At 42.8% G+C, this 14661-nt stretch overlaps 1 protein-coding gene across 2 annotated transcripts in view; it reads right to left on the bottom strand.

Moving 5' to 3' along the window:
• Positions 1-14661, bottom strand: part of HAT1 (histone acetyltransferase 1) — a 290158-nt gene that overhangs the window by 155798 nt on the left and 119699 nt on the right. For both annotated transcript variants that reach the window (XM_069225332.1, XM_069225333.1), the window contains one exon: positions 11593-11665. In XM_069225332.1, the coding sequence (XP_069081433.1) occupies positions 11593-11665 (73 nt within the window). The remainder of the gene's footprint in view (positions 1-11592; positions 11666-14661) is intronic.

Below are 14661 nucleotides of genomic sequence, written 5' to 3'. Positions count from 1 at the left end.
GTTGGTACACCATGCCACAAATTTATGCCTACGACAGGTGTATACCATTTTAGTGGAGGGACGCCTGGCTGCCAAGATAACATCACAGACTTCGGGTGGAAGGTCAAAAGCCATCAACTGCCACCGCTCAATCTCCATGCATGAAGGAGGAGATTGGACAGGTTTGGGTGGTGAACCACCCACTGCTGCGACACAAGATCCTCCCGAAGGGGCAGTCTGAGTGGAGGATCGGTTGCCATGCTCAGTAGGTCTGGATACTATACTCTCCATGGCAAGTTTCCCCACTGCTGAAAGAGACCATGCACCACTTCCGGATGGAGACGCCATTCGTGATCGGCTATGCATTGACGGCTGAGTTGGTCTGCTCTGGTGTTCAGAGAGCCAACCAGATGTTTAACCACCAGGGTGATGCCCTGATGTGTCAGCCATGTCCAGAGGCGTAGCGCCTCCCGACAAAGGGTCCAGGACCCTACCCTGCCCTGTTTGCTGCAGGCGGTATTGTTGTCCATGAACACTTGCACTACTTTCCCTTTGAGAGAGCAAAGAAAGGCTTTCAACACAAGTCTGATCGCCCGGAGCTCTAGAAGAATGATATGGAGCCCAGACTGCGCCAGGGACCACAGGCTTCTGATCCCCACCTCTCTCATGTGGTCACCCCACCCCAGAAGTGACGCTTCTGTCACTATGGATAGATCTGGTTGAGGAAGGGAGAGGGATCTGCCGTTGACTCAATGTGGATTCAAAAGCCACCACTGCAGGTCTTTCACAGTCCTCTCCAAGTTCTGGACCATGTTGGAGAGATTTCCCTGATGCTGCGTCCACTGGAACTTCAAGTCCCACTACAGAGCCCGCATATGCCATCTGGCATGTGTCACTAGACTGATGCAGGAGGCCCTGAGGCCCAGCAGCATCAGAGTCAGTCTCACCGAAACCCAAGATAGAGGCTGAAAGATTGGAATCAGAGCCTGAATATCCTAGATTTGCTTTTCGGGAGGATAGGCAAAAAACTGCAGTGTGTCCAGAATAGCTCCTATGAAAGGATCGTCTGAGAGGGAGTCAGGTGTGACTTTGGCACGTTTATAGTGAACCCCAGCGTGTGCAGGAGGTTCGCCGTAGTCTGAAGGTGCAAGACAACTTTCTGGGATGAGTCCGCCTTTTAACAGCCAGTCTATGAGGTAGGGGAAGACTGAAATCCCCAACGTCCGCAGATGAGCTGCAACCACTGCCATCACTTTCGTGAACACCTGAGGGGCACTGGTAAGGCTGAAGGGGAGCATAGTAAATTGAAAGTGCTCGTGACCTACCACGAATCGTAGGTAATGGATGTGGGCAGGCAGCATGGGAATATGGAAATAAGCGTCCTGCAAGTCCTACGCTACCATCCAGTCTTCTGTGTCCAAGGCAGATAGGACCTGAGCCAGGGGGAGCATTTTGGATTTCTCCTTCTTGAGGAAAAGCTTGAGGTCCCAAAGGTCAAGGATAGGATGTAAGCCCTTGTCTTTTTTGGGCAACATAAAGAAGCTGGAATAACAACCACAACCTATTTCTGGCGCAGGGACCCTCTCTATGGCTCCATTGGCCAAGAAAGCCGCAACTTCCTGGCGGAGAAGTGCCAAGTGATGCTCCGGTATACGGCTGACTGATGGAGGCATGGCTGGTGGGGCAGATTTAAAGGGGAGGGGCCCCTTCAAATCTTCAAAGCCCCTTTGAACGATTTGCAAAAACCCAACTGTCCGTAGGGATGGATTCACAGTGGGGTAGGTGATGGCAAATCTTGCCGCCAACTGGAACAGAGTGAGGGGATGGACTAGGAGGGTTTGGAGGCTGCAGCAGGGGTGGACTGGGCAGGCCTCTGGTTCCCTGTCCCAAGACCATGTAGGATTCTGCGTCCCTGTCCACGCCGCGGCTGAACAGCATGGGTGGCACAGTGGCTGGGAAAGGGACGCGACAGGGAGCCCCTTCCGTGGGGCAGAGGAAAGGCAGAGGGACCAAGCCGTAGCTGGGGAGTCCTTGAACCTCTCCAAAGCCGTGTCCGCCTTGTCTCCAAAGAGACGGGAGCCATAAAAGGGCATGTCCATAAGAGTCTGTTGGACATCTCCTAAGAAACCAGATGTCGCAACCCATCTACCCGTCGTGTCCAGCCCACATCTGATAGTGAACTTTGCAGCGTCTCTCCCATTGGTGACAACTTGGGAGATAATAGCACAGGCCTCCTCCGGTATCTGCGGCAGAACTTGCGCGACCGTATCCCACAGAAAGTGGGTATAGCGGCCCAAAAGGCATGCAGTGTTCACTGACCGCAGCACAAGACTGGAGAAGAAAACATCTTCTTCCCAAATAGTTCCAGCCTTTTTGATTTCCTATCTGGAGGTGCGGAAAAGAATGCGCCCGGGGATGAGGATGCCTGGATGACCAGACTCTCAGGCGTGGTGTGTTGGGACAGGAATTTAGGGTTGTTCGGGGTGGGCTGATGGGGGTGTGCGATAGTCCTGTTCACAGGAGTCCCTGTGTTGGGTCTGCACCAAGTACCCAAAAGGACATAGGTGAGAGCTTCATTGAATGGAAGAAGAGGCTCAGATGTGGACGCCCTGGTTGAAGCACCTCCATTAGGAGATTACACCTGAGCTGAACAGTAGGCAGCTGAAGGCCGAGGACCTCAGCCGTACTAATGACCACCATGGAATAAGTTGCTCCCTCAACCATAGCCATGGCAGGAGGAGACAGCATGCCAGCATCTCGAGAGGTAAACCACTGGCCTCGCCCAACTCCTGCGCCCAGTCCAAGTTGGGGTCATCCTGGTATTAATAAGGGTCCAGGGACACAACCACAGGGAAAGGGTGGGCTGATTGACAGTTTCCTGATGCTTAGGATGCTGAAGATTTTCCAATTTGTGCCAAGAGAAAAACGTGCCTCTGTTATCCTGGCTATTTACTTGTCTGGATGTTAATAATGCTATGTGTCTTGGAAACTTAGAGACAAAAGGCTGCTGAACATGGCAGTCTACCTTGTGTGTGGACTTTGCAAGTAAACTTGTGTCTGCAACACTCTGTGCTCTTCGCTGCCTACTGGTGAAACAACACATCCATCTTTAATTGCTGTACTTTGTCCAGTGGACCTACTACACATCTAATCTAAGTCAGATCGAACCTTAGTTTGTTTTTCAATGTAGTAACCCTTAACACATGTGGCCAATTGTTGACATCGGACTCCTTTCATTTCCACAGGGTTCCAAACCTCAAAAAGGGCCCATTCACGGTGATTTGAATATAAATATAGATAACTCTACAAATTTCAATGTGAGGACTTTTTTAGAGGCTTTATCTGTATTGAATCTGTAACAGTTAGCTACAACCTCGACGGTCACTGCAGGACAAATGTTGGACTTCATTTTTACCAATTTAAGTGATCACTCTCTACAGTTACCTCTACCTTTGGATTGGTCTGATCACTGTGCTATTCCTTCTAGAGCATGGTGCAAGGTAAAGGATAACAATTTTGTAGCCTCTCTTGCTACCAGTACCCATGTTTTCAGAACACATAGAAACAAATGCTCAACATTTTAGCTCTTAGATCACCCCTGCTCTAGGTATCATTGCTCCCATTAGTAGTTGGAATTCTTAACAGAGCTCCCTCTTGGCTACCTGATTTTATGAGGCTCTATGCGAGAAACAAAATTAAGTGCAAGGGTCTAGAATGCAAGTGGAGGTCCACAGACAGCCTTCTATGCAACAAAATAAAATAGATCAGCTCTTAAGAAACCAACAGGTGGTATATGTATGTAATTAGCCGAATGACTTGACACTTTCACGGTTTTAAAGATAAGGTCAAACGCCATCTGGGTCAATGACAGACATGACAGTGATTCTGCATATACTGAGGAAAATGGCGACTCCAGTTATCTAAAATTGAGAAGATGGCGACCTCCATTACCTAAGATGGCGTCTGACCATAAGACTGCGTCACTCTCTATGACTCAAGCTCAACACCATCTTCCAAGCCGTTTTGCTACAGCACTCACCTTCAATGGGAATCTGTGGAATTGCACTTGGATGGTGGCACTCTTCTAATATAACTTGTACCAAACTCTGACGTCGGGCCCAGTCAAATTGCCTTTCTTTAGATCGAACAAGGAGAGTGCCACAGGTAATATATCTTAGTACCACGCTTTTTAATTCAAATCTTGCTCCTCTGACAAAAACAGTGCAGTCTTTTTGCTTTTTTGAAATATCTTATGATCATTAAAAACGACCAGGTGTTCATTTTTTAGCAGATTTGAGATACTTAGAAAAAAATTCGATATTGGCCTTGACGGTTCAAATTTCATTCGGATGCCTTCTCCTTCTCATAGATCTCTTCTATATCAGCTTTGTGCGTTCTCATTCAGAAATTGGTTTGAGAGATCCTTGACTCTCTAACTTCCACTACCTGTAAAACGGTGATCACAACAATTTAAGATTATATGAATTTATTTTACGTAGGCCTGCCCAAATATTCTATAAGCTGTCTACAGATAGTCCAGAATATGGCTACCTGCCTTATCCTGGATGTACCAAAGTGCCATTCAAATGAATGGACTTAACTCACAGAGCTCAAAGAAAATAAGACCCAGGTTATCTGCTGAAGCTATTACAGATGTTGTATTCTTGGGAGACAGCCTTTTGACTTCCCCCGACGTTCGTCCATCAGAATTGCAGGGCGATCATTTGCTTTTCAGGCTGCCAAACATTGCATTTCACTCCCTATTGACTTGTGCTCAGCTTTCTCATAAGGTTGATTAAAAAATTGGAAACCTGGCTGTTTTAAATTGAGGCTAGCTTTTGAAACATCCAGGCTTTGCTCTATATCAGCATCAGGGTGCCCTAGTGAGGGTCACAATCTGTAAACCATAATTTGTTCATAATTTTCGGAGTCCTTTGTCCTCAACAGTGGAACTCCCTTCTGCTCAAGCTTTGCTTGATCTCAAATGAATCCACTTTTGGAACAGTCAGAAGACATCTATTCAGCCAATCTCCTTATTTTTTTCTCTCCAGCTCCCCATCCTATTTCATATATGTTGTTCCTAGTGCCTCCTGACATGCAAACATGATGGGGGGGTTATACTTTCCCTTTGGGGAATGGTTACTTAATTTATATTACAGTAAGGGGTTTTCCCTTCAACAAAGGAACATTTTGCACCGGTACCATCACCTTTAACCCCTGTGTCTTAGACCCATTGGTTTCTCCTACACCCAAAATCTGCAGGGGAAACATGGTGTTATTTTCTGCTTTCTCTGGTGGTGGCATAGATGTGATGCAGCTTCGACCTTAGAGACGGATTGATGATGTTGCTGAAATCATGCCGCTGTCTGCTGCTTATAGCACTGCAGCCCCCCTCCCCCCCCCCCACACAGTTTTAGCATCATTTGCAGGTGCAAGCTGATGATCAGGAAAGCAAGATGCTAACCATTCCAGACATCCTAACATGTTGAAGGCCTCCAACAGGGGGAAGTGTATCAAGGATAGTGAGATGGTCATTGGATGAGTCAGGTCAATGAAAGCTGGCATCTAATTACACTAAGCTCTATTAGCATATTGCCCTCTGCAAAGGCTACTGTCTGTGGTCTAACACAAAGCAAAGGAAGACTAAAATGGAACACACAATGCCCTCAAAATCTTTCAACACACATTAGTCTTCTCCACATTTTAAGCATGTTACAATCCATTTGAGGAGCAGAGTAGTAAGTTCAAGACCTTCATCAATATGTCTTACACACCACTTTATGTAAAGCAGCATCTCGATTTAGCTGTGCCTATTCATCCTTCCATCCCGCTTACAGCAGTGGACAATGTGGGTGCATCGTGTTGTGGATGCAGTGGTATACGTGGATACAGTTACTTTCGGACAAGGAGCTTCTCTAAAACATGTTAACACAATGGTCCAGCGGAGCACCACTATGCCAAAACATGACGTGTGGCTCCTTGAAGTGAAGGGAACTTTCCTAATCCTCACCCAAGACCCTCATCACACAAACAATAATTATGTCAACCAGTGCAGAAAGGTTTCCAAAAAAGGAAGCTGTATGGCAGACAGCACAGAGGTATCTTCCTTCACAGGTCAAATAAGCAATTCCAGAGACTGCCATAGTTCATAACCTATAATCTACTTCGCTGCATAAAGTTTCATCATTTTACTGCAGTCACAGTTCTCCGTCCAATTAAATTCAACGGTCTATTTCATAAAAGGTACAAATTAAAAAGATGTCAATGATCCCACCACACAAGCTACTGTAATTCAGATTCAGGCCACATTGAAAAATATAAAGCCAATGTTCAGTGATTTTTGCAAAAAAGTGAACCAACCTAACCGAGCACCATTCACCCACATTCTGAAGCAGAATTTTGAATTGCAGAAGCAAAAAGTGCATGTTCTTCGATTAAAACATGCAGGCCCATAATTGTGTGTGCTGTCTGAAAGATTCAATTTGATGTTTATTTACTTCCAGAGGAAAAATAATCTTTTTTAATGAAAGTTTACAAGTGTGGCCTAATTGTAAAACAAGGAATTTGAGGACTACAAAAACATGTTAACTTTTTAAAACTAAAGCAACATTAGAGTTCATGTTTTAAAAGATGCAACATTAAGTGTAGTCACATACATATTACCAAGGAAAAATATTTTTCGGTAATAAAACCTGACATCTGTGCAAGAGAACTAGAGGTACAACGGCCAGGGTGCACTAACCCTGTGCTTTTAAGCCAATGCACATTTTGGTCTCTCTCTGCCACCGCAAATGACCACATTCAAGGGATAAGCAGGGGCAGTGGAAGAAAAAGGCATGGGATAAGTGAGAAGTAAGATTGAGAACGGAACTGAACTCCTCCACTGACTGGTCAAGTCTGATGGTCAATGTCTTTTGAGGGATGCAACCAAGTCTCTATATTTTGATGTGGAACGGAACAAATATTTCCAGAAAACTCAAGCTTTGTCACTATGCTCCTTCTGGAAGAAGAGTTATAGCTTCTACTTTACTCCTGTAGCACATATGCTTTGACATCTGTACAACCAAGGTGCCTGGTCCTAACTTAAAAATCCTTCCTATTCCATCACATTGTAACCTTTACATGAAAGACACCCACAGTCTTAGAAGGGCCCCTATTAAATGATTAAATAGTTAAATGCTTGTTTCCACGAAACACAACTTTCAGAAATACGTCTCTGTATTTCCAACTTCTTTCAAGGAAAATCCAAAGGAAACAAGATGCCTTAAGAAAAGGAAATCCAAAATCTGCATAGCAAGATCCTGGCTGTGGCAACATTATACCACAGTTGCATAGCAAAGACATCAGGGGCTTTTAGGAAAGTTATAGGTAGAAATGCAAGATGGACACCACGCCACCAAAACTATGTGAGAGTTCACAGCCTATTATGATATATAATTCGGGTGTTGTTATGTAGTGTATTCATGCCGCATGTGAAGCATCTGTCCAGACAGCACTGACACTCAGCAAAAACTGTAAGCCTTTTCTTCCCCGAGAACAATTCGGGCATACAAGTTGGAAGTTCCTAGGGTGAAGCAATACATCCAAACCCACTTCTTGGCAAGAGCAGTGCCACTCGATGTAGAAGTTTTCCAAGTCCACGAAAAAGAACTGTCCAATTTGACCGATGTAAGCTACATTGGTGTATTTTTATTTGCAGGACTCAAATGTTTTTATCTGTATGATGCAAGCAACAAAATTAATTTTATGTAGGCACCAACAACCTCTTAACAACCTTATCCGCAAATTGAAGAGTTTTGTTACCGACCAATCCACAGTAACAGGAGCTTAAGAACTAAACAGAAATGTTTTGACTGCTTTTATAAAGGTTCAGGTAAGTTTATTCTTAATATTATTTAGCAAAAAGTCCTGAACAGCAAAACTGCTGTCCTCTTTCCACTCTAATCTTGTTCTCGGAATTGTTAGAACCATCTTCTCACCAGACCTCAGTGCGGGAGCCAGTCAATACTATGACATTTTCTCCTATAGATAGACTGGATCATTCCCTTCTAGGCATTTAAACACCAGACATGGAAGTTCAAATGCAATACACTTAGTTACTAGTAGCCAATGAAAAAAGTGAAAGTGCATCCTTGAACTGTCTAATTTACACACTTCTGAAATTCGTGTAGCTGCCATGCACTGAAAGTATTGCAATAGATCAACCGTTTGATTGAGTAGGATTCTCGCATTGGTGTAGTCCAATTAGGAGTTTGTAAGCAATCCTATGATTGATTTGTGTTGCTTAACAATTAGACAGAAAAGTGTTTGTTTGAGCTGTTGCAGGGAAAATAAGGCCAAGCGCACCACCAACCCAATGTACAGCCTAAAATTTAGGTTTGGAGTCCACACCATCCCTACATTTCTATCCAGTGAGAAACATCCTCCAAAAATCTTTGTAACGTAAAAAAATGGTCACCGGTGCCACTACTGCACAGATACATCTCTATGTCATATCTGCATTTGAATGGCAGTGGAGCCTGTTAGCCCTTATGATGGAAAACAGATGTTTGATAAATATGTTGAAGTTTGGGGATAGTGGAAAAGTACATCGTACTTCGAAGGGAGGGAGGGAGAGAAAGAAAGAGCAGGGAAAATAGACATGAAATGAGTGTTGTGACCAGGTGATGGTTAACTGAAGAACTCATTGCTCTCTCACACTTGGCTTCACACCCAGCTCCCTCTACCTCGGACATCTAAAACACCTACTGCAGAGTCCTACAATGTCCAATACTATCCGTTAGCTACTATCGCAGTTAGCCACCTCCCCATATCTCAGCTTCCTTCACTGAATGCCCAAAAGATTAACATGCACTGTAGGCACCAGCTGCTCTAACTCGTCGTGAACTATGCTTTTACTGTGAGAGGACCGAAGAAGTATCAGGACAATGGTCAATTACATACCACGAAGTGGGCTGCGGAATTTCACTTGGTGAATAGAGCGGTTAATGAATTTATAGGAGTGGAATTTTGAAGTTGAATACACTGATGGAAAACAGTGCGATAGTGGAATATCTCATGTGTTGAAGGCTCAGGTGGTGATAAAGAGGATAAATGTAGGGAAATTATTGTTTAAATGCTGCACAAGACGTTAACAGGAAAATAATAACAGATAACAGTGTCTGACAATGAGGAATTCAGAAAGTGATGACTAACTCCCTGGGGGATTAGAGGTGACGGTTAAAGGGTATGTTGTGAACACTGAGCTGTGTGCAGGTCCATTAGGTTAAATGAGACGATGTCACTGGTGCTACCTTTAAGCTAGAAGTCTGAGATGAATGATGTAGCCCATGAAGGTCTTCAGGAAAAAAGCATAATGAAAATATGGGCAAAGGAGTTGAAAGTCTGCATGGCTGAACTAAGATGTGGAAGAATTAGTCATGCACTTTATTCCATGTGTGAATAATGACAAATCTTTTAAGGCCACTATGTCTCCATTGAGCAATATGGAAGAATAACACCTGGGATTATATAGATCCATTGGAGATAAGTGGGGTTAGAAGACTTTTGGCTTTGATGATAGAGGAATGTTGTTTAAGATGAATTTGAAGAGAAATTTATGGACTGGATTACCGCTGAGCTCATGGGAAATTTTTGGGAATTTGCTTTGGAGAGTGGGATTTCGACAGTGCCTAGTCATCAAGAATGGCACTTAATGTGCCAAGTCAGAGGTCTGAGGGAAATGCCCACTACAACAGAGTCATCAGAAGGCTGTTTTGCATGACTATAATGAAGTAGGAGGAGTTTCATAGACAGTACTCATTTGACATGGAGGAGTGGTTTGCGTTTTTTTTTTTTTAGCTTACAAGGTAAAGAAAAAGCTATAAGTTTCATTAACTGTGAAGTGAGGAAGGAGTTTTGGAAATACGTTTATACTGGCATGGATAAGGGCAGGTGAGGTTACTGACGATGTACATCAGAGCAGGGTCGTAAGATTGAAGGTAAGTGCTCTGTTGTGTTATGATATAAGGACCATGATGGATAGGAGCAAAGTGAAGGCTGGTGTTTGTGAGAAGAATTAATTAGCTTATTAGCAAACATTTTGCCAGTCTTTCTGTGGCCATGAAGTTAGTCATGTGGCAATGGAAAATGGTGCAATGTTGTCCTAAAAGTAGATGACAAAGTGTGTATTTGAAGGCAGACTGCATGTTTGTTTGTAGGCCACGTGTTGTCGCACACTGCTTTTTTTCTTTGTGTGATCAAACACCAAGCTGTTCTTCTGCCTTAAACTGATGTCCCAAGTGAAAGCACCTGTATTCTCTCAATCGTTCTTTAAATCACTCCACTGTAATATACACATTCATTTTCTTACTGGAGAAAGTACACTCCAGACAGATATATCTTCAAAAGCAATGCAATCTTCTGATCCTTGCTACATTCAAGAAACTTGAATCTGAGCTATTGCAGCCTGTCTCTCCAGGTGCTGAGGTCACGACAGGGCGTGCTAGAAAAGCTAGTTATGTGAACTACCGTAAAATGGCCCCAAAGGCTTCATTCTGGATTTACTTAATTATGACCCTGAAAAAAACAAATAAAATATATTAACCGAGGCTGTACGCCAGGCAAGAATTCCAAACACAATACACCCGAGATCACTACACCGTGAGCCCTGGCACTGAAGCAGAGTTTGATGCACTAATTATTTAGTTAGAAAAGACGATTTCAAGAACTGCAGAGTCTTTCTCAGTTCAGAAGTGCCTATGTGGGAGGCAGGCATTACAACACAGGCAACACAATAAGCATTCTGCACACAAGCAATCTGAAAGCTGAAAACCACATACAAATCATCTGGTACATGGTCCTTGCTGACCTCGGGTCCGTTATCTACCTCCTCTTAGAGATATGACTGGCATAACCATGTCAAATGTAACCCGCATCAGGGGTATCCCAGTTCAGAGAAGAAGACGTAACTATTAAGATCAGGATCTCTACGGATCGGTCTTATCTTTGGATTAATTATTCAACTTCTGCATTATGTTTTGATAGTACGCGGCCCGAGTGAACAACTTCTTACCATCTGAATCGATAGGTAGAGAATCAGTCATTTTTAAAATGTTTGATGGCACATCCTGGTTTGGTTTCCTGCGTAAGGATTTAGATTAGCAATGTACTGCATCACAGAAAACCAACTTGCAACAACAAAAACACTAGTGGAAGCAACACAAATCATGAAATAGCAGATGCATTCCTGCAAACACTAATACATGCGAGTTTTCAAATCTCTGTTTCACTCTCTGTAACTTGTCGATTATTGTGATGCAAAATGTATTTTTAAACAAAGGATATACTGGATCTAGCAGTAAAGGAATATAACCTGATGTGTCTCGAAATTCTCCAACAGCTGGCAACACACAGCTTCTTGTACAGCATAAAAATGGATAATCCCACAACGGATTTTACAGAGTACAGCAAAAGTGATTCCTTAATTAACTTAAACATTAAAATGTAAGCCTTTTCAAAATAAAACCCTGGACCTCTTGAGCAATATTAGAAGACTTCATGGTCTTAATCTGTCGCACCATGAGACAGTCTACTATAGACAGTACTAATTCTATTGTTTAATAAAGTACTTACTCGTCAAACACCTGATGAGTGAACTCAGGATTAAAAGTAGTGTTCTCATCTTCCAGATCCTCAGGGAATCTCACTTTAAAAATACAAAAAAGCAAATGTATTAGGTAGAACACTAAAATTAACAGAAAGAATACAAGTCAAATCCTTGACCGTAACAAATCTACACCAGATATTCTGGAACACACATGATCCTTCCTGCCAAGCAAAGGAATTGAATTAGCAAACTAATGCAGATTAAAAGCTTCATTGTTTTGCTGTCTTTTGTCTAGTGTGCAGTCTCTCATTGGCATGAAGCCTCACAAATAATATTTTGCGGTCCAGACACTATGTACATTTTGATGGTTTCTGTGCTCGACAAACAGAAGATGAGTGATTTTTATTTTATTCAATGTTGAGTATTGTGGCTATCATGATTGCCACAGTGATCTGCCCTAGTGCTTCTAAGGTGTGTTGGATGAATGTAGAGGTTCCTACTATTGTCTTTTGTTACAAAATAATGTGACACATGTCCTGGAGGTATTTTCTGGTGCACGTACACTAACAAACCACTTCATGGCATAGCTGACTATGAAAGGTGTACGCGCAAACTGTTTCACAGAATGTTAGCTGTTTTAAGTGTGCTTGGTAGTTAGTGCTCTTGTGAACCACCTGATGTCTGGAGAACGGCATATGTGAGATATGTGGGGGATGTGAAAATTCTTCTGTCTAATGCGTTGCTTCTTTCTGGAAAGTAGCGATGAGAGCTACAAGATGGCAAGCTAAATGCATATAAGGGCTTGTATGTCAGATGTCTATTGTAAAATGTGCTGTTGAATGCTTAGGTGCAAAAGAAGAATGAAGCAGACAGAATTGAGAGACTGGGTAGTTTAGATGGAATGACGACCATTAAGATATGGTTAACACTGAATGAAACCTATTAAGTGCATTAGCAGAACTTTAAAAAGGGAGAGCTTTCTGTTCAGTTCTAAAATGCAGCACATCACAAATATTTGTGTGAAGGTATAATACAACTGGATATTTTCATAGAAATGCACAACAAATTGTCTTAAATATTTCGGCTAATCGTCTACAAAGTAGAAAATCACTGTACCACTGTTCTTTGAGATGGAGTATGATTATGTTTGCTGTGCCACTGGAGAATACTAGAGTACATTGGTTTCTGGGAACGCGGGTGCTTCTGAAAGAGCATAAGGGATAGTGAACGGGAACTGTGGAGCATCAAAATTAGGTTTACCCAGGATATTCCAATCAGAGAAGGTTTGGGGAAGGTCTTGTTTTCCACTAGAGTTAATATACAGGAGTAGTGAATTTGTAGCTTTCTGTATAAATCTAGAATCAGAGGTGAGGGATGCATGGTTTGAGAGAAGTCGTCCCATAACAGAAATACAAACAAACTGAAGCTGCTCCGTTCCTAACACAATAGTAGCGAGGACCCAACAGATGCAGTTTACCATTAAGTAAGAGGGTAATTTATGTTCTAGGTATTAACATTACAAATATCGAACCTCACAAATACAATGTCCACTCAAGTGTTCTCGTGAAGAGCGCAGATTTAATCATTTCCTAAGCAAGAACCATCAGAGGTCCACCCAAAGATGAATTACAAAGAAAGTATGAGTTGCTCAGTTTCTATGACAGAATATTAGCTAGGGTCACTGAGATTGATAAGGAACAGAAAGAGCTTCTCAAGTACCTATTTTTGAACCCTTGTTATGTATTCAGATGGCTAGAGCAGTCTCAGCAACTTAGGTGCTTGAACGCATATGTTTCAAATGTGTTATTGCTTTTGACCAGAGTTCCCATGAGCTCCCAAGAGCAGAAAACTTCCTCTCCTGTTTAAAGCAGTATTCCAGGGCATAGTGGCGGCTGATGACATTTGAAAGTGGTGGGACATATACACCTGTCACTAATTGCACAGAGCCATCCTGAGCTCCTCTAAGGTGGATGAGGCGGAGGTTCCCAGAGCCCAGAGGTTCTGAAGGAACACTAATTAAATATTCCAGTATGTTTGTAGTGTGCTAGGGTAACGTACCTTCTCCCGGTGTGCTGAGACGCATGACCCCAAAGAGTTTATTTAACATAAAATCCTTTAAAGGAGATGTGCATATTACAGCCAGTTCAAAATTGGTTACATAAGGTCATATAGATTATCGTTTTACACATGTTCTAGCATCGTTCTTCACTCTATTTTTCTATCCAACCTCTTCCAAACCTTTGTTTATCACCGAAAATCTACATGAAAGGAGCAGGATGTAATTTCAAAATCCTTTCCAGCCTAAACAGTGTTACGGAGTGCAATACAAATACTGCAATACAGTACAATATTGCATGCTATACACAAAGGGGCTAGAAATATCCCACTGGTTAACACAGCATGGGTCTGCTCAGTAACAGAGGCAAGTATGCAGATAGAATATACTTATTTGCATGCTGAGAGCTGAGCCACAATGATTAATAAACCATTATGAATGTACATGATGAAATGCAAATTACACAGTAGCCCTTAGAGGGATCAATACTTCACTCTTGCTTAAACTAAAGTGTGATTTTCTAAGTGTACCTCATTGTCAGAGACACCTCAACTCTGCTGAGCTTAGGACCCGCTCACCAGCATTGTTCCTCACCTTTAAGTTCCGTTTTGGCACAGAATGTTTCAGTCAGGCATTTGTGTTCACCTATGCAGCTGCCAGTGCCAGTGTATGTCACCATAGTCTGGGATATTGATGTAATCTTCTACAATGATGGATGCAGGGGGGAAAGGTCTCAAAGTCCAACAACCCATTGATGCTGAAAAGATCAGCACACATCTCCATACTGGTGCCATTGATGCCAATCTGGGAGTGGTGACAATACTATTTATTCCTCAAGAGAATCTTGAAAATATAACAAAAGGCACAGACACGTCCTACAAAAGAGTGGAGTCCTTTCTAGACTTTAATTGAGATGGGAACCAAGGTTCCAAATGAGTTCTTGGAGGTTTAGCAGTAAGTTTCACCTTGGCTTTAAAGCTGTATACCCATTCCTCCGTCAATGTTTTTGCATGAAGCACAGTTTGCTGCCATAGGAGCA

Source organism: Pleurodeles waltl, chromosome 3_1 (assembly GCF_031143425.1).
Source record: "Pleurodeles waltl isolate 20211129_DDA chromosome 3_1, aPleWal1.hap1.20221129, whole genome shotgun sequence".
NCBI classification, from domain to species: domain Eukaryota; kingdom Metazoa; phylum Chordata; class Amphibia; order Caudata; family Salamandridae; genus Pleurodeles; species Pleurodeles waltl.
Note: the sequence above shows the minus strand (reverse complement) of the source record. Positions and strands in the feature narration are given on the sequence as shown.